The sequence below is a fragment of the Vipera ursinii genome (assembly GCF_947247035.1).
Source record: "Vipera ursinii genome assembly, chromosome: Z".
In the NCBI taxonomy this organism is placed as follows: domain Eukaryota; kingdom Metazoa; phylum Chordata; class Lepidosauria; order Squamata; family Viperidae; genus Vipera; species Vipera ursinii.
In genome coordinates, this window is record NC_139517.1 from 113,590,723 (window position 1) to 113,611,543 (window position 20,821).

The 20,821-nt window shown below is 39.0% G+C and overlaps 2 protein-coding genes across 2 annotated transcripts in view; both read left to right on the top strand.

Annotated features, from left to right (window-relative positions):
- The window catches only part of CCNY (cyclin Y), a gene marked incomplete at its 3' end in the record, with an annotated part of 97,030 nt that extends 76,577 nt beyond the window's left edge, over positions 1–20,453 (top strand). Inside the window, exons 2-4 of the mRNA XM_083379045.1 lie at positions 6,626–6,700; positions 19,823–19,857; positions 20,433–20,453. Coding sequence (XP_083235171.1) covers positions 6,626–6,700; positions 19,823–19,857; positions 20,433–20,453 — 131 coding nt within the window. The remainder of the gene's footprint in view (positions 1–6,625; positions 6,701–19,822; positions 19,858–20,432) is intronic.
- A 129-nt stretch (positions 20,454–20,582) lies between these two features.
- Positions 20,583–20,821, top strand: part of GJD4 (gap junction protein delta 4) — a gene marked incomplete at both ends in the record, with an annotated part of 3,038 nt that continues 2,799 nt past the window's right edge. Inside the window, one exon of the mRNA XM_083379046.1 lies at positions 20,583–20,592. Within this exon, the coding sequence (XP_083235172.1) occupies positions 20,583–20,592 (10 nt within the window). The remainder of the gene's footprint in view (positions 20,593–20,821) is intronic.

Sequence of the window (20,821 nt, forward strand, 5' to 3'; positions counted from 1 at the left end):
GCAACAATAAAACCATATAATACAAACATTAAAACACTACTAGTAGAAAGATAAAACACAGAACAACAATTAAAACAACATTAACAGGACATAAGCCATTTGGTGGATTGATCCTATTTGGTTTATTTATCAATTTATATTGCCATCCATCTTGTCAAGCCGATTCTAGATGGCAAACACTGTTAAAGTAATACAACAATAAATAAAAAACAGATTTTCATACATAGCAAGGACAAAAAGACAGAGAAGGGCAGCTGAGGATAGGTCCATCAATAATACATTAACAATATGTCCAAGGTTGAACCAGCCTTCTGACTCGTATGGCTCAAGGGCCCTCAAATGCTCTTGGAAACAGTTTTCCATTAAACTTCTAGAAAGCATTAACAAACATGGCTTTCAGGAGGCATACTATTCCTTCCCCCAAATGATTCCTGTACATTGTAATCTCACGAAATTGGACATCATAGTTTCTCCTAGGAGGAGCATGTCAGACAGATTGATTCTGATTGGAAAAGGCAACCTTATAGGTCCTTAGGATAAAACCATTGCTTTAACTGCTCCCATGAACCTGTTTGCAGTCAGGGCAATCTGTGGATTGACAAAATTTCCATCTGTCAATTGCAAAAGACCATACTGCTTGGATCCTCAGATATACTACACTGATATATGACATCCCACATTCTTGGGAAGAACTCGATGCGTACAGAGTTCACCATCAACTAAAGAACTGGCAGCTGTGACTTCACATTGTTGTGAACATATAATAATCATCATTTTAGCCATTGCCTATCCACTGCAGGATGAAGGCCCTCTTTGGCATGTTTCTAACCAGTACAGTTCTGAGCTCTCTTGCCAATTGGGCCCATGGTACTTGCTGATGTTGTTGATTCATCTTGTTTTAGGGCTGTTCCGTGGACGCCTTTATCAAGTGGGATCCATTCTTTGACTGCCTTGGCTCACCTGCCATCAATTCTTCTTGCTATGTGAATAGCCCACTTCCATTTCATTTCTTTTACTCTCTTGATGATACTGTATACTTTCATTTGTTCTCTAATCCATGTGCAGATCTTTCTATCTTGTGTTGTAATGCCGAGCATGTATCTTTCCATGGCTCTTTGTGCCTCGTTTAGCTTTTGTAATAATAAGATAGGTGGATAAAAATGCCTAATCCAGTCTAAACATCTGACTATGCAACCAACCTTAATAATAAATTTCCTCTCTTCTCTTATGTTATACGACTGTCAGATTGTGTTTGTGTAGAGAGTATGATTATGAGTATGATTATGTATGTATGGGTGTCTACAAAAGCGTTCCTCAATGTTGGCAACGTTAAGATATATGGACTTCAACTCCCAGAACTCTGTAGAATTCTAGGAACTGAAGTCTACACATCTTAATGATAAAGTTGCTAAGGTTGAGAAACACTGGCGTTTAGAGGAATCTTGTATGCTAGGAGGCAGATTTCTGCCTCATGCCCAAATAAGGGGACTAAAAGCTGTGGATGTTTCTTGGCACTTGGCAGCTGTTGTGACTCAGGGTCAGTCTGTGGGTCCGACAGCCGGCTCCGATGTATCGGAGGACTCAGATGTGGGGGAGGAGGGAAACGAACCGGCTGATGATGATTTGGAGACTTTGCAGAGTCCTCAGCCGGGAACCTCTGCTCAGCTGTGTGAGCCCGAGAGTGCGGAGGATGATGACCCACAGCTGGCCCTGTTCAAGGACGCCCGACGCAGGAGGCAGTCGAGCAGGGACAAACAAAGAAAGGCTATGGGACTCCTCGGGAGGAGGCACAGGGAGACCACGCCCTGAGCTCTCTATAAAAGGAGTGTTTGGGGAGGGGCTGGTTGCTGAAAGCAACTCTTTTGCTTGAGAAGATAAGCTCTTGTGTGTTTACTATTAAATCTTGGCAGAAGCCTTTTAGCCTTGGACGCTTTCCAGTCTCTTCTTTTGATTAGGGGTGCGAGAAGAGGGCTGGTTCAGAACAGCAGCAAACAGTGTTATCAATGGCATTTTCTAAGGAAGGCAAAGCTGAGATTAAGAGGGGTAAGCAATGCCATCATGTGCTTTCTGCCAGTTGGCAGCAAAACTTAGATTGGAGAGAGTCAAAATTCAGTTTCTCGAGAAACCTTTTCAACTTGAAATGAAAATGAGAGGTGTAGAGGATTTTATTTCTCTATTTTGTTTCCCCTTCTTGTTTTCTGTCTACTGTTCACATCCAACCATAGGATGGGCCAGCTCTATAGACTATCACAGCCCGTTGGCTTCATTCTGTCATAATGGGATGGGATGCTTAAGCAGAAACGTATTCACAGCCTTTGGCTTTCAAATTTCATTGAAATGATCGGCCCCCTTGTGGCAGATTTTCTCCTTGCATAAGTTGCTTCCTGACTCAAACCAAAGACACTAGAATTTTGGGAGGGCAGGAATAAGGAATATGAAGGGTGGAAAATGAGAGAAAATTAGGGATAATCAGTTTTTGTCCTGACCTTCCTTCCTTCTGTTAGTAGCAGCAACAGAACTGTCTTGCATAAAGTCCAAATATTTTCTAACTTGAGGACACATTTACTTTAAAGCTGGTCATATATGACTTGAAGAAGCATTTCTAGAGAGTTTGCTATAGGGAATTTTTAGACACTAGGGGCAAATTAGGAAAGACCCTTTTGCAAGTTTATTCTAGTATGTTTGACTTCTCCAATAAGTTTTTTGTAAAGGATATCCCTTCTTCCCATTCTCCCCTTTTTAAGAAGCATTAAGATGATCTAACTGGCTATGTAATTTATTTGTGATCTGAATTCAGGGCTCCCTTATCCAGCATTCTTAATTGTATTATGTTATGTATCAGAAATACGTGATTAATCCACTATAGCTATTTTACACAACTAATACAGCAAGCCCTTTTGCATTACTACTCTTGCATTTTAGTATTTAATGATTATGGGCCTCACAGTTTAAGGATTGATATTATAGTATAGTTAAGCCATGCTGTGTTTTTTTTAATCCCATTTATATCCCGCCCTTCTCCGAAGACTCAGGGCGGCTTACAATCTAAGAAGCACAAATCAATGTGCTTAGCAATAGCTTTCATTCTATGTATATGCTTATGTGTAACTGACAAATTGGATGCCAAATTGTGATTTTAATATAAATTGTATTTGTTATTTATCAATTTATTATAGAATTTTTTAAAAAACAAGTTTTATTAATTTTCTGATTTTACATCCAAAATATTTATGAAGCAATGTGGTGATTGGATAATTAAAAGTCCAATAACAAAATCTTTTTGTACATAGGTCAGGATAGATCAACAAAAATTCCCTCTCCAACTCCCTTAATCATAATATCAAAATCAAATGAATACATTTCTGGTTGTAACAGAGTCAATTAGAACAATTATCAATACATTTTCACAGATACTTATCCATGTCCTGTTTTTAAGTTTTATCTAATTTCAATACAGTGCTCCAAATTAGCCTATGGTATCTAAGAAACTTAATTTTCGGGTAACCTACATTTCCCCTATTTCATTATATAGTAGTTACCATATCTGAAATACATACATTGTTCATTTAAGTGCTTTTTTGTTATATTTCAAAAACATATTCTATCTATCATCTTTGTAATTATCAATAATTAACAAGGTATCTTTTGTTGTGTCATTCCAAGTTCTATAATATAATTCAAAGTTATGCTCTAGTAGCTAATTTTCATCCCCTTAAAAATCAAGGTCCTAAATATAAAATCAGTTTATATCTTTTAACAGCTCCTGTTAGTCCATTAAAAGCAATTTTAAGCTTTATTATTACAAATCCCAACATTAAAAAATAAACATTTTTTAAAATCTAACTCTAGGTTTCTTTTTCTGCCAGGCAGGCTTCCATATCATTGCCTTTAACTTCTCAAATGTGTCTCCCTTTCTTCCTATACGTTGTTTGAATCCAGGGAGACCATCCAGTTGTCAATTTTTCAAAGAGAGTGACCCCTTTATAGTCAAGTTGTTGTTGTAATAAATCAGGTCTCCATGTTTGGCATAGTATACTTGTCATTAATTCAGTCTGGTCTTCTTCTTTCAGTCCCATCTGGCTTAGATAAGAGGTCATGTTCGGTGTTATAGTTTTTGGTTGGTTGGTTAGATTCTTAAAGGTAAAGTAAAGGTAAAGGTTCCCCCACACATGCGTGCTAGTCGTTTCCGACTCTAGGGGCCGGTGCTCATCTCCGTTTCAAAGCCGAAGAGCCAGCGCTTGTCCGAGGACGTCTCCGTGGTCATGTAGCCGGCATGACTAGACTCCAAAGGCGCATGGAACACTGTTACCTTCCCACCGTAGTGGTCCCTATTTTTCTACTTGCATTTTTACGTGCTTTCGAACTGCTAGGTTGGCAGAAGCTGGGACGAGTAACAGGCGCTCACTCTGTTACGCGGTACTCGGGATTCGACCCGCCAAACTGCTGACCTTCTGATCGACAAGCTCAGCCTCCTAAGCCACTGAGCCACCACATCCCTTAGATTCTTAATATACTGTATTTTAAGGCCTTTGGCATCCTCCATCTTAGTATTGCTTTCTTCAGCTTCTGTTGTTTGTTGAATTGTAGATTTTATAGTTGAAATTGAAGTTTGGGCATTAAGGCTCTCAGTTAATTGTACTTGCTGTTCTTTAAAGTCCCCTATTTTGTTGTTGATTTCCTCCTCTTCTGTTAGTTTTTGGATTGTCAGTTCATCGATTGAAGTCAGAGTCTCATTTAGTGGGTTTATGCAGTCAGATTTGTCTGGCTTTCATTTGTTCAGTCATTTGTTCAGTCATTGCCAAAATTGTATCAAGTATAAGTTTATAGTCAAGTGGTGGAATATAATCCTCCATTTCTTTGATGTTTACAGATAGGTCTTTAGTGGAGGCTATTTTAATAAGAGTGAGTGAATGGCCACCTCCACTATTCCTAAAGGTTGTTTTCGGTGCCAGGTGTTCCCAATTCTTATCTTTAGAGATAATGTCAAGGACACATCTGTTACAGCAAGATCTCACAATAAAAAAAGTTTACTTGCTATACCATGTGTCGCCACAAGATGTCCTCAATAGCATGTAGAATCTTTTTCCAGACTAATATGAGGCTTTTTAGCAATAAATAGGGTAGAAGGTCCCCACAGAGATAAGAACGTTTTAGTAGCCCAAAAATTCCAGAGGTACAAATAGGGTTGTTTAATTATTTAGCTTAGTCATTTGGTTTCTATTCAGGCTTTAAGGTTTTAGTTCCCCAAGTAAGCAGTCGCTGATCTTTCAAGAGAGGTGGAGAAGATTTTCAGAAGAGTCCCACAGGGAAGTAATTAGGGAAGTAAGAAAGGTAAGGTCTGACCCAAATCCTCCAGATTGCTTCCTTGTGCTTGATGGTGATTTTGGCTTTCGGCAGGGAGCGGCTTAGTGATCGGCCATGTTGATGGCCGATCTCTTCTTCTTCAGGACAGAGGAGCTGCTCCGGATCAAATGGAGGACTGCCGCTCTTTCGCAATCACAAGGAGGGCCTCCTCACGGTGGTCGCCCCTCCAGGGTGACTTTTAACACTTTTCAGGGTCCTCCAAGGAAGATAGATCGGACAGCGGAGAGAGGCTTCTTTCCCTGTGTCTGCTGGCGCCGTGTGCGCAGACCAGAAGCCAAATTTATTCTAGAATTTTTAACTGAATATTCCTTGAGTGTTTTTAACTTGTTCTGGTTTCTGGTCTTTGACTGTAATAAACTTACTTGTCTTGAATTCTGTCTCCTAAAATGTAATTGTATAAGCTGGCAGAGGGTGATATCCTTATATAAATAGTTTTCACATTAGGCTAAATCTGTGTAAGCAGAGGCACAATAATTATTACTACAGTGAACAATTATATCTGAAATAGAGTTGTGCTGTAAATCAGGGGCTCTTAGATAGGGATCCATTGTGGGGGGTGTCCAGGGATAGACTTCAGGAGGTCTATGAACTTGGGGAAAATACCATTTTTTTTTCCTACTCTCCAATTGAAATTTAGAATTTAATTTAAATTTCTTGTTTTTGATGTAAGGGATTAATAAAGAATCACACATACTACCGTGTTTCCCTGAAAATAAGACTGGGTCTTATATTATTTTTTTGCTATGAAAGATGCATTAAGACTTATTTTCCAGTTAGGTCATATTTTCGGGAAAATATGGTAATAAATGTGTGGGTTTTATATTACGAGCATCCTGAAAAATCATGCTAGGGATTATTTCCTGGTTGGGTCTTATTTTGGGGAAAATGTGATAGTACATTGCATAGCTGGTATTCTTTAATATTTTGTTAATTATGTTTAAGCATTACTGTGTTAGGTTTCTTTGTAACACAATCTATACCTTCGTATTTTATTTTATGCAGCTAGACATGTTTTTTCCATGAAGGGGTCTGTAGTTTTCAACAGACTCTGAAAGGGTTCCATGGAAACAATTGGTTAATAATTTCTGCTTTAAAGAGAATGCATTGGAGAACTGAAGCTGCAAAGTTATAATTTGGGATGTAGGATGTACTGTATGAATTTGTCTCTTTACAGTGGATCACATTAGTTGTACAATGAAACATAAAATTTACTCCTGCCAAGTCACTCCTAATATTCCTTTTTTCTCACATTTTTTTCAAGATCTAAACATGGAATTCAACCCTTCAGACCATCCACGAGCCAGCACAATGTTCCTCAGCAAATCTCAAACTGATGGTAAGCAACCAGCTATAAACTACAATTGGAAGAAAGCCTTGCATTTAATATTTGAACCACAATGTTGCTAATATTTTATACTCTTTTGAGTCATTTTAAGAAATTGTAGAAATTAGGAGTCAAGGATACCCACTCTTCTTTGACAAAAAACCCCATCATTTTATCTCTGTATTTTTAGGGGGTGAGTTATCTAGCAAAAAGGCTTGAAATTCCAGCTCCATTTTATTTATTTGCAATGTTGATTGATGAGGTGTAAGTGAAACTGTTTTATAGGTATTCTCCCATAAGAAGAACCTATAGCTTCTCTTAGTTTTTGCTTTTTGATGGTTCATTTTTACTGAGTTTTCAATATAAGCTATCTTGAGTCTTTAATCTATTTTCACTTTAGTGGTCATATACAGTCATGGCCGAAATTGTTGGCATCCCAGAAATTTTTCCAGAAAATCAAGTATTTCTCACAGAAAAGTATTGCAGGAACACATGTTTTGCTATACACAGGTTTATTCCCTTTGTGTGTATTGGAACACAACAAAAAAGGGAGGAAAAAAGCAAATTGGACATAATGTCAAACAAAACTCCAAAAATGGGCTGGACAAAATTATTGGCACCCTTAACTTAATATTTGGTTGCACACCCTTTGGAAAAAATAACTGAAATCAGTCGCTTCCTATAACCATCAATAAGCTTCTTACACCTCTCACCCAGAATTTTGGACCACTCTTCCTTTGCAAACTGCTCCAGGTCTCTCTTATTGGAAGGGCACCTTTTCCCAACAGCAATTTTAAGATCTCTCCACAGGTGTTCAATGGGATTCAGATCTGGACTCATTGCTGGCCACTTCAGAACTCTCCAGCGCTTTCTTGCCATCCATTTCTGGGTGCTTTTTGACGTATGTTTGGGGTCATTGTCCTGCTGGAAGACCCAAGATCTCGGACGCAAACCCAGCTTTCTGACACTGGGCACTACAGTGCGACCCAAAATCCTTTGGTAATCCTCAGATTTCATGATGCCTTTCACACATGCAAGGCACCCAGTGCCAGAGCCAGCAAAACAACCCCAAAACATCATTGAACCTCCACCATATTTCACTGTAGGTACTGTGTTCTTTTCTTTGTAGGTCTCATTTCGTTTTCGGTAAACAGTAGAATGATGTGCTTTACCAAAAAGCTCTATCTTGATCTCATCTGTCCACAAGACGTTTTCCCAGAAGGATTTTGACTTACTCAAGTACATTTTGGCAAACTGTAATCTTGCTTTTTTATGTCTCTGTGTCAGCAGTGGGGTCCTCCTGGGTCTCCTGCCATAGCGTTTCATTTCATTTAAATGTCGACGGATAGTTTGCGCTGACACTGATGCTCCCTGAGCCTGCAGGACAGCTTGCATTCCTTTGGAACCTGTTTGGGGCTGCTTATCCACCATCCGGACTATCCTGCGTTGCAACCTTTCATCAATTTTTCTCTTCCGTCCACGACCAGGGAGATTAGCTACAGTGCCAAGGTTGCAAACTTCTTGATAATGTTGCGCACTGTGGACAAAGGCAAATCTAGATCTCTGGAGATGGACTTGTAACCTTGAGATTGTTGATATTTGTCCACAATTTTGGTTCTCAAAATCCTCAGACAGTTCTCTTTTCCTCTTTCTGTTGTCCATGCTTCGTGTGGCACACACAGACACACAATGCAAAGACTAAGTGAACTTCTCTCCTTTTTATCTGCTTTCAGGTGTGATTTTTATATTGCCCACACCTTTTACTTGCCCCAGGTGAGTTTAAAGGAGCATCACATGCTTGAAACAATCTTATTTATCCACAATTTTGAAACGGTGCCAATAATTTTGTCCAGACCAATTTTGGAGTTTTGTTTGACATTATGTCTAATTTGCTTTTTTTCCTCCCTTTTTTGTTGTGTTCCAATACACACAAAGGGAATAAACCTGTGTATAGCAAAACATGTGTTCCTGCAATACTTTTCTGTGAGAAATACTTGATTTTCTGGAAAAATTTCTGGCGTGCCAACAATTTCGGCCATGACTGTGTCAACTGACACTGATGTTTTCTTTTTTTAACCAAGGTGCTATTGGCTTATATTTCCAGCATCAACAAATTGTACAAGGTCTAAAACAACATAAGTCTAATATCAGAAATTATAATACTCAAATCTTAATGGGGAAATATTTCAATATCATTGTTGCCCTTAAAAAAATGCCCCATGAAATACCTGTGCCATAAAATTATCTGAAGAACAGGAAAAGTATTGTAAAGTCATGCTTTGTTGATTTAGCTTCCCAGTGTAAGACTATCAGTGGTATTATAAAAATCATTGTTTCATAAATAGGACAGCTATTGATGTCTGTGTTTTGTACACAGTACTTAGCTTTCCTCTAGTTTCATTGTTGACATGTGCCCTTCTCCTACTGAATAATTACAACTCAAAGTAATCATTTCAAGCATCTGCTGATGTAGGGGCTATATGTTCAAAAGCTTAAGGCACACTGCATTTAGAAGCCTTTAAATTACTATCGTTCTCATTTTGACCGAGATATGAATATATCTCCTATTTTGAACATCTTACACATATTCATGGTGGGAGACTTTGCATGAATTATTTTCATTTAATTGATAGGAGAATTGGAAAGTGAATATTCTTTGTGTGTGTGCTGTTGTTCATAATTTTTGACTGCTATATCAGAATGGTGGAAAGGACTATTGATTAGTATACTTGATGTAATTAAATTGGCAAAGCTCCCAGTTTATCTATTACTGTTTTGTAACTGATTAGCATGGAAAGCTAGTTAAGTGTAGTGGTTAAGGCACCAGTCTAAGAACCAACTAGCCTGTCAATCTTAGTCCCATTTTAGGCATAAAGCCAGCTGGGTGATCTTTGGCCAATCATTCTTAGCAGACTTATATACTGTTTCATAGTGTTTTATAGCCCTATGCCTTACAGTGGCAAGCCACTTCTGAAATCTTGCCAAGAAAACTGCAGGAATGAGTCTAGGCATTTGCCACGAAACAACAATGACTTGAAGGCACAAAAACAAACATTAAAACTGATTAATCAATTAACAGAATCACATTCTACTGTGAGATAAGAGCCATTACATTTCTTAAAATATTATGTTTTACAAAATAATTCAAATCTGCAAATTTTATGAGAACCAAAATCCCAAAATATGACAGCCTGCTGTACTAAGTGAATTACAAATCATTGTATATAAATTAAGTATGCAATTAAGAGCTTAGCAGAATCTGGTCTGTATGTCATTAGTCACTTATTTTTTTAAAAAAAATGTTTTGTATGTATTTGTCAATACCATACTGTGCACTGTATGGACTATATATCTTTTTATTTAAAAAGAAACCTTGTTTAGTTAGCTGTTAAATATCTGTGTGTGGAATGGATGCAAAGCCAGAAACAAGAGCCGATGGAGTATTTTTCTGCTGTGTTCTTAAGAATGTCAGCAAGAAGAATCTTCTCCCCATTATCCCATTGCTTTTTGGTATGGAAGAAAAGTGACAACAATATCAGTTTCTCTCCCATATCAATTAGCAGCTAGTTGGAGATGACAGGACTTTTTCAAAACTGCTTGAAAAATGAAATCCTTGGATGTACTTAAACCTTATATTACACAGCTTTTACTTAAAAACAGTAACAACAAAATTCATAAATGTTGAATGGAGGCATACATTTTATTTAATAAATAGTTCATCCCTCAACCTACCTCATATGAGTCAGTAAGGAGTGAAACTTGACAATTCTTCGATTAAAAAGACTAATCAAGGATTTTTTTAAAAAAAAATAGATCCAATCCCTATTTTGGACTGATGGATTCTTAGCAACCACATAAATAGATTTTCTCCATGATAATATTTCCCTAGCTTAGTGTTCCAGATCTTCCTATGCGGTACCCAACTTCATTGAAACTGAGCCTATCCACATTGAGTTAGTTGTCCTTTTATTCTCTTTCTTTCTATCCTTCCCAGCATTAAGCCCTTCTCCAAAGACCTAGGTCTTCTCATGAGTAGGATAACAATTTGAACCTAGTCACTTGTGCCTTGAGTTAATTGTTCTAAATTAATAATGGGTAACCCAGGTTTATGAGGTACAATACATATGTTCCCAACCTTTGTTTTCATGTAATTTTCAAGTACTGTAAAATTCTTTTGAGAGAATTCAATAGCACAATGTTTAGCTTCTTCTTGTTGTTTTTTTTTAAAAAAAAGAGTAAGAAAGGTAGGCATGTTAAAGCTTTCCAAGATTTAATACATCTGTTTTTTTATTCCTTCCTATTTTCTTCAGAAGAGTGAGGAAATAAAACTGGAAACCAGTCTTCCCTATTGCAAATATTTTATTCTAAGAACAGGCAAGAATTACTCTGAGGTATTTTGGAACACACTTCTTCTGCAGCAAGAATGTTTAATCCTTGTGTTGGTGAGAGTCTCGCCAAATATATTTAGGCTGAGGTCGATGAATACTGTCATTTCTCTTGAGTGCTGCACTCTTTAAAAGGAAAACACAGACACACTTCCAGATTCATCGATCAGTAGAGTTGAACATAATCATTTATTAGTCTGTGCTTTTGCCTTCCCAGTAAATTAATAGTGTTCATTTTAGAGTGCAACTTCATGTAATCAGGAGAAGAGGATTCATTTACTGTTAGGTTGAGGCATATATTTTCCTCCCACAAATGGTTGTGTATAGTAAATTGCAACCACGTTTTCTTTGAAAAACATGCAAGAAATATTGATAGTCATGTGTTAAGTTGCCCTTTTCTCTTCCAGACTATCATGTTCTAACAGAGGAGTGAGTTTTTTTGAGGTTTAACATGTGGGACTAAGCTTTGTGTTCTTACAACGGTAATCTCCACTCCAATGACAATGGGTGAAATTTGATAGTGTGGCTTCCTGCTGTTCTTAGGTAGAAAGCACTTCCAAATTAAGGCCCAAAGATACCTAGCTAAATAAAGAAAAGATGTTCAAAGCAATCCTTCTTGAAACAAAATCTTTGAGGGAAAAGGAGGAGAACTTGGTCCTGCCTAAATTGCTTTAATTTCCCACCGTGTCCTAGGCTCTCAGCTAAAACTTACGTTAAAATTATTTTCATCTTCTAGCCAGCAAAAGGAAGTCTTTCCCTTTCCTAAATATCTAAGGCTGTTAGATATTTGGCAAGTCTGTACCAAAAAACACCATTAAGGTGCGCTTCATAGGAAGTTCAAAGAAAAAGAATCATTGGTTGCAGATACTTCTCTTGGGACTTTTCCAAGAGGCTGCATATCTCTAGAGCTCCTCCTTATTTTTAACCCCTCAATATGGAAATAGAGGGTGGTGAGGATTGGCAGTGATATTTAGTGCAAAGCCCATCCTTTCCCTCAACATCTCCAGTGTGGATGCAAGAATTGTCACTACTGCATTGTGAATTTCTCTAATGTGGTTTATAGAATTAGTTGCCCCACTTGGGGGTCAGAAAATTTCTATTTGAAGAAAAAGGATTATAGCATCATCACTTTGTTTAGCGTTATGTAGCAAGTCATATAGGATTCTGCGACTATAAAATTGTCCTCACTCTAGGTGGAGACAAAACAAAACAAAGCCAGAGCAAATACACAGTATTCCAATTGCGTTGACTGTTCTTGCCCTGTCCTTATTATTCTAGTGTCATAATATTGTTATATTCTCTGCAGGACTCCTGATTAGCAAGGATCAATTTGTGTACTATGAAAATCTTAAATGGTTCATGAAACTCCAGAAGGTTATAACTATTAACAGTAGTGAGACATAATAAAAATTCATGGCTTAATCTGATGGAAGATGAAGTAGTAATAGTAGCAGTAACAGAAATAGATTTGTAAGAAATCTTTAGAAATTAACATTTTGATCAGTCTCATAGTTCCATAGTGTCATCAAGGAAAGTAATTTGTCAGTTATTATTGAAATGAATTATATTGTGGAGTACAATCTTGAACCTTCTTTCTTTCAGGCTGTTAAATTCCTATGCTAAGAATACTGCACAATTCAAATTAGTTTTGAATTGTGAAACTCAACTTAATATACTCCAACATAGCCATGTTGCACACGCACAGTGAGTTGTTAGGTAGTAAAGGATCTGTTGAATCACTCCATGCTACTGTGCAAAAAAATTCAAAGCCTTTTTCCTCAATTTTTTATTTTTTTGAAATTTAAAATTTTTGCTAATGCAGGTGGTCCTCGACTTATGGCCACAATTGAACCCAAAATTTCTGTTGCAAGTGACTCATTTGTTAAGGTTTTTTTTCCCCATTTTACAACCTTTCTTGTCACAGTTGTTAAGTGAATCTGGCTTCCCCATTAACTTTGCTTATCAGAAGGTAAAAAAGTGATCACATGATCTCAGGACACTGCAAATAGTCATAAATATAAGTCAGTTGCCAAGCATCAGAATTTTCATCACGTGACTATGGAAATGCTGCAGTGTTTGTAAGTGTGAAAAATGGTCACTGTAAGTCACTTTTTTCAGTGTCGTCGTAACTGAGTGCTCATTGAATGAACTGTTACAAGTTAAGGACTACTGTACTTTGTTAACAAGTTAATTCTTGTTAGATTTTGGACATGTGCAAGGAAATTTTTGGATACACTCAGTATTGTGTTGAGCAGCAGAGCTGGGAGTGTTTTAATGAGATCAAAACCAGAAGAATGGTACACAGCTTAGTTTTTAAGGAACAATAGTTCTGATTTTTATTATGGCTGCTAGAATTCTAGTAATGATGCTAATTCATTGCTTTATGTGTGTTTCTGTCTATGAATAATAATGATAATAATAATGATAATAATGATAATGATTAATAATAATAATAATAATAATAATAATAATAATAATAATAATAATAATAATAATAATAATAATAATAATAATTTAATTTTTATACCGCCCTTCTCCCGAAGGACTCAGGGCGGTGTACAGGGCAATACAATAAAATACAATATATAAAAATTAAAAGAAATATTAAATACAGTAGCCCAATTAAATAAATTAATACAAAATGTTAAAATACCCCTAAACCTATTAGACCAGGCCAGCTTGTTCAAATAAATATGTTTTTAGGTCCCGTCGGAAGGAGCGAAGGTCAGGAGCCATCCGGAGCTCCACCGGTAAACGATTCCAAAGGTCTGGCGCGCCGACAGAGAACCCCCTCCCCCTGGGGGCCGCCAGTCGACACTCTGACCGACGGCACCCTAAGGAGGCCCTCTCTGTGGGAGCGCACTGGACGAAGGGAAGTTGATGCCGGCAGCAGATGCTCCCGTAAGTAACCCGGACCCATGCCATTTAGGGCTTTTTAGGTTGTAGCCAGCACCTTGAATCTTACCCGGAGGACAACCGGAAGCCAATGCAGCTCACGGAGTAGAGGTGTTACATGGGAGTATCGGGAAGCCCCCACCACCACTCGCGCGGCTGCATTCTGCACCAGCTGGAGCCTCCGAGTAGTCCTCAAGGGCAGCCCCATGTAGAGAGCATTGCAGTAGTCCAAACGGGAGGTCACGAGTGCATGAGTGACTGTGTGCAAGGCATCCCGGTCTAGATAGGGCCGCAACTGACGCATCAGGCGAACCTGAGCGAAGGCCCCCCTAGTCACAGCTCCTATATGATCATCCAAGGAGAGCTGTGAATCTAGGAGGACACCCAAGTTACGAGCCCTATCTGCAGGGGGTAATATCTCACCCCTCATAATTAGCGATGGAATATTCTGAATTTCCCGAGACGCCGGCACACACAGCCACTCAGTCGTGTCAGGGTTGAGTCGAAGCCTGTTCCTCCCCATCCAGACCCGTTGGAATCAGTTCTTATTTCTAGTGATTGCCTGATAAACCCCTGCAGTTTTCTTGGCAAAGTATTTTATAAGTGCTTTGCCATTATCTTCTTGCTAGGGCTGAGAAAGAGTCACTTGTTTTATTATGCTGTTCTTATTCATTGCAGGCATGTAAACATTTTTTTTAATATTAGGAAATCTTCATTACAGTTTTTGCACAGGGAAGTAGCATGTCCTCTGTGTACAGTAAGTTGTAAATCAATATTTTTGTATTTGAATTATGGGACAATTGCAAAGAAAGACTTTTGGTTCAAAACCTTGAAGAACTACTGGAAAAATGATTACCTAAATGGAAAATATATGAATAGGTTCTAATACTAAAAGAAATGGAAGGGAGAGAAATAAAATTTGGTAACATCTGAATGAAATAACTTGTTACAGGTAGTCCTTGCTTAATGATTGCCTTGTCTAGCAATCTTTTGAAGTTACAACAGTGCTGAAAAAATAGTTTTATGACCAATCTACGCATTATGAACTTTGCAACATCCCTTAGTTACAGTGCCATTACAATTGGTAACCATTATCCTGTACGGTTGGTACTGTTGTCAACATGATGTTGGAAGAACCAAGGCTTTCCAGGTTAAAAGGATTAATCGGTGACATCACCACTGCCCAGGAGAAGCCCAGTTGGCTCCTTTCATGTCCCAGTTGGTACCTCAATCATATGATTGCCATTACACTTGGTACCCATTGTTTTTCTTCCCTGTCTCTCCACCACCACCACCCGCCACCAATTGCAGACTGGAGAGATTTCAGACAAAGGCATTACAAGAGAGTAAGCAGGCATGTAATAAGCAATTTCTATAGGCCAAGGCTTTTCAACCAGTGGTACGGGTACCACCTGTGGTATGTTGGCACCTGGCAGGTGGTACGCAACCACCCTAGAAAAGTGGTAGCGGGGGAGGGGAATGAGCTGAACTGGTGGCAGCACCGGACAAACCTGAGCAAGAGACGGCTGGAGCTGCAGGGCTGTCAGGGCTCAGCCAAAGTACCAGGATCAATGCTAGGCTCCAGCTGGAGCTTGGCGCTGATCCTGGCACTTCTGCTGAGCACAGAAGAAGCACTGAATGTTGCAGCATCTCCAGGGTCTTTGGTTTACATTCAAATGCTTGGCAACTGATTCATATTTATGATGGTCACAATGTCCCAGGGTCATGTGAAGTGACCAAAACCTGCTGCAAAAACCCAGCAGATGGGGGAAATAAAAACCGAACACCCTCCACCCAACCCCCGCTGCCAATCCTCAACAGAAATGCTCACAACAATGAAAACCTCGGAAAGAGCGCCACTGGGCAGGCAGGCAGGTGTCTTGCTCGGCTGTGGCTTGGGGGCCCCTTTCTTCAGTCCCATTGTAACTTTGACCAGTCACTAAGCGAACTGTTGTAAGTCGAGAACTACCTGTACTTCATCACTTTTTTATTTTCTTCTTTTTTCGGTCATCAAGTTTTTGACACCTTGCTAGGTGACTGGTGGTACTCGGATGTTGCCATATCCTAAAGGTGGTTGTTGTTGTTGTTAGCTGCGAAGTCGTGTCCGACCCATCGCGACCCTATGGACAACATTCCTCCAGGCCTTCCTGTCCTCTACCATCTTCTGGAGTCCATTTAAGCTCACGCCTACTGCTTCAGTAACTCCATCCAGCCACCTCATTCTCTGTCATCCCCTTCTTCTATTGCCCTCAATCTTTCCCAGCATTAGGCTCTTCTCCAGTGAGTCCTTCCTTCTCATTAGGTGGCCAAAGTACTTGAGTTTTAGCTTCAGGATCTGGCCTTCTAAAGAGCAGTCAGGATTGATCTCCTCTAGGACTGACCGGTTTGATCGCCTTGCGGTCCAAGGGACTCGCAGGAGTCTTCTCCAGCACCAGAGTTCAAAGGCCTCAATTCTTTGGCGCTCAGCCTTTCTTATGGTCCAACTTTCACTGCCATACATTGCAACTGGGAAGACCATAGCCTTGACTATACGCACTTTTGTTGACAGGGTGATGTCTCTGCTTTTTAGTGTGCTGTCTAGATTTGCCATGGCTTTCCTCCCCAGGAGCAAGCGTCTTTTGATTTCTTGGCTACAGTCCCTAAAGGTGGTACAATGGGTGAAAAGGTTGAAAAGCCCTGCTATAGGCAATCTCTCCTGTGCTAACCCATTCCTCCCTCCCTGCAGAGTAAACAGATTGAAGAGAAAGGGATTATAAAAGAGTAATCAGGCAAGCAATGGGGAATACACTGGGCTATTTGCCTATGGCTCATGCTGGGGGCTGCTGATAATTCCTCTCTCTCCAATGAATTACTTTCCTTTTTGCTAATTATTCCAGGGCCAGAGGGAGCATTCCAAACAGAAGGAGAGTGATTAGGAGGGAAAGAAGCTGAAGTTGTGAAACTCATTAGTCTAGCAGTTATTCCAGTGACATGATGAGTATTCCAAAAAGTGGGGGACTGGAGAAAAGGAAAGTTGCAGTCACATGATTTCCCACTTAGCGACTGCTTTGCTTAATGACAGAGCTACTGATTCCATCTGTAGCCTACAAATGAGGACTACTTGTACTTGCCTGGAACAGTAGCACTTTGGATGGTAATCTGTGCATTCACATGTACACAATCCATTTGGAACATTCAGAAGTTAAGAATTGTTGGGGTGTCAAACTGCTGGCCCACGGGCCTGATGCATCATGCCGAAACTGCGCCCACCCCATTGCCGGCAATGGAAAAAAAGTCACGATACGTCACGACACGTCATGTGATGTTGCAAGTGTGACACCCCTGGGTTAGAGGCTCACCAACATACCTTGTCAACGTTCTGTGACAAAGCTCGATTCTTGCCAATTCCTTTAACAGCTTTATGCTCCATAGTTAACAACTTAATTTAGTCTTGGAAATTTACTAGCAAACAATAAAGATATTTCAACACATGCTAATGTAGAATCCCCAAGAGATCCCACTATACCATCTTCACCTCAACATTGCAATCCAGATTTCAGGATTTTATTCAGAAAACTACACTATGACAAGGGAGCTGAATCGCCCTTGGGCTTATGAGTGTATAACACATTAAAACCAGGTCTCTCTCTTCCACTTAGTAATGCATTTGATTTATCTGATACTGAAACATTGCCACAGATACTATGTGGCTATCCAGTGTCAATATCAAAGATAGGAGGCTCTTTAACTGCCAGACTTGACTTTTTTTTTTAAAAAAAATCCATTTATATCCCGACCTTCTCCAAAGACTCAGGGCGGCTTACAAGCTTAGCAGTAGCCTTCATTCTATGTATATGCCTGCTTATTAGGGCTTTCACACACACACACCAAGCGGCATTATTACAAAGTCAGCTTAATTGCCCCCAACAATCTGGGTCCTCATTTTACCTACCTCGGAAGGACGGAAGGCTAAGTCAACCTTGAGCCTGGTGGGACTCGAACCTGCACTAATTGCAGGCAGCTGGTGTTACTTAAGGAGGCATTAGCCCACTGCTCCACCAAGGCTCTTTTGGGGAGGTCAACTCCAGAAAGAATAGAAATATTTCCTTATCTTGAAGTTGAACTCCCAGAATTATTAACGATTCCATCTTGTTTGATTCCACCTTTGAATGCCTCTTCAATGTGCAATCCATTGTAACCTGGACACCACATGTAGAGGCACTACCCAAAACTTTCAGGAACGAACAGTTGGTGTGTCAGTTTTCTAAAGGCAGTGTGTACTGTGTGAGCAATGAGAAATGAGATTTGTCTGAGGATTTTGTTTGCAAAGGAAACTCTTGCATATGTAACAGAAAATGGGTAATGTGATACCTTTTCCACTAGCATTCCAAAATTATGAATCAGTTGAAAGATGAGGAGCATGAATGAATGAAATACTGTAGCTAGGTGCCTAAAGTTTGGGATGGAGTTTATGCTTTGATTTTCATATCAAAAGCCTTGCATTTAAAAAGTTTTGATACTTAAATTTTGTACCTGAAATAAGACAATATTATTTAAAATCAGTATCAAGTTCTATATACCGTACTGTAAATATTTTAAGTCATGCCTGAAACATGATTCATGCCTTTGTGCTATTCGACTGTATCAAAATGTTTTTGTTCTTCAATGTTTCAATCAAATTAAATGACTGAATATGAAATTAGAATATTTCCTTTATAAAGCAGAATTTTAATATAGCTTTTTTAAATTTACATATCCCAATCACATGGAACCACTGATTGGTTCAAAATTGGGAAAGGAGTCCGACAAGGCTGTATACTGTCGCCTTGCCTATTTAACTTATATGCAGAGCACATCATGAGAAAGGCAGGGCTAGATGTATCAAAAGTTGGAATTAAGATTGCCGGAAGAAATATCAACAACCTAAGATATGCAGATGATACCACTCTAATGGCAGAAAGTGAAGAGGAACTGAAGAGTCTCTTGTTGCGAGTGAAGAAGGAGAGTGCAAAAGTTGGGTTGAAACTAAACATTAAGAAAACCAAGATCATCGCATCCGGCCCTCTCAATTCCTGGCAAATAGATGGGGAAGAAATGGAGGTAGTGACAGATTTTATTTTCCTGGGCTCCAAGATCACTGCAGATGGGGACTGTAGCCAAGAAATTAAAAGACGCTTGCTCCTGGGGAGGAAAGCCATGGCAAATCTAGACAGCACACTAAAAAGCAGAGACATCACCCTGTCAACAAAAGTGCGTATAGTCAAGGCTATGGTCTTCCCAGTTGCAATGTATGGCAGTGAAAGTTGGACCATAAGAAAGGCTGAGCGCCAAAGAATTGAGGCCTTTGAACTCTGGTGCTGGAGAAGACTCCTGCGAGTCCCTTGGACCGCAAGGCGATCAAACCGGTCAGTCCTAGAGGAGATCAACCCTGACTGCTCTTTAGAAGGCCAGATCCTGAAGCTAAAACTCAAATACTTTGGCCATCTAATGAGGAGGAAGGACTCACTGGAGAAGAGCCTAATGCTGGGAAAGATTGAGGGCAATAGAAGAAGGGGATGACAGAGAATGAGGTGGCTGGATGGAGTTACTGAAGCAGTAGGCGTGAGCTTAAATGGACTCCAGAAGATGGTAGAGGACAGGAAAGCCTGGAGGAATGTTGTCCATAGGGTCGCGATGGGTCGGACACGACTTCGCAACTAACAACAACAACAATATCCCAATCACATCTGTAGAAGTGAATATAAACATAAAGTTAGAAAATGGTTCTGTTCTTGGTTACCAATTTTTACAAAGGTCATAACTTTTTAAAAATAGATGGTACAAAAATGAATTTACCTCAGATTATGTAACTTTTATACATTTTGTGTTTTTACAGTGAGAGAAAAACGGAAGAGCCTCTACATAAACCATGTAAGTGAAAAAAATGATTCAGCTAAGTGGCATTTTAAAATATACAGTAAAACATACTGATCTCCAAATCTCCATTATGTAGATTTGAAAAAAATGAATTAAATTATACTTAAGACTTCATATGCAAACAGTGGACAAAGCTTATTCCTTCCAGAGGGATTTGAAATTTAATGTTATTTGTGTCATTATATAATTGTTTTTTTACATCATTAGTGTTATATAAATCATTTATATAATTATTCAAATGACATATAAAGCAATTATGTAAATTAGGTCAGTTATATAAATATGGATCTAAAACCCTTACTAGTCAAAATATCAACCAAAAATGCAGTGTAACAGAATTTTTATGGATATTTGATGCCTGAAAAGGAGACATTAATTAGTCAACAATTTAGGGCTAATAGATATGTTTGTTATAATTGTAAATTTCATGTTGTGTTTTAAATATATTCAAAAATTACATGGTTCTGTTGCTCCCCCCCTCTTTATTAGATGCCATTCATTATAAGCTTAATAAGTATTCTATTACTGGTGGGGATTTTTGTGTTTTATCTTTGCCTGTTGGTTGTCAGATCACAAAGGAACAAATATAGGTCCATATCAGTATGAGAATATTCAGGACCTATGGTGTTCATAGCTGGACCATTTCCACATTCCAGATATCAATTAAAATCCCAACATGGTAACAAGATTATTTCTATAGTCAGTAGATTTTCTTGAGTATGGCCTTGAGTATGGCCTTCATTGCCATGGCAGCTAACCATTCCTGATCCTTACCTAATATGGAAATTTTGTATGTTGTCCTTCCTGAATAATAATAACCTTATTTGAAGTTCATTCTCAGAAAAATTGGATAGAGAGATTGGTTTTGCTGATAACTATTGAAGTTCAGTAGCACACAACAGCTGGCCAAAGCTGGTCCCCCTGCTTGGTCAAGGTAATGAAATCCTGAGGTTTGGCT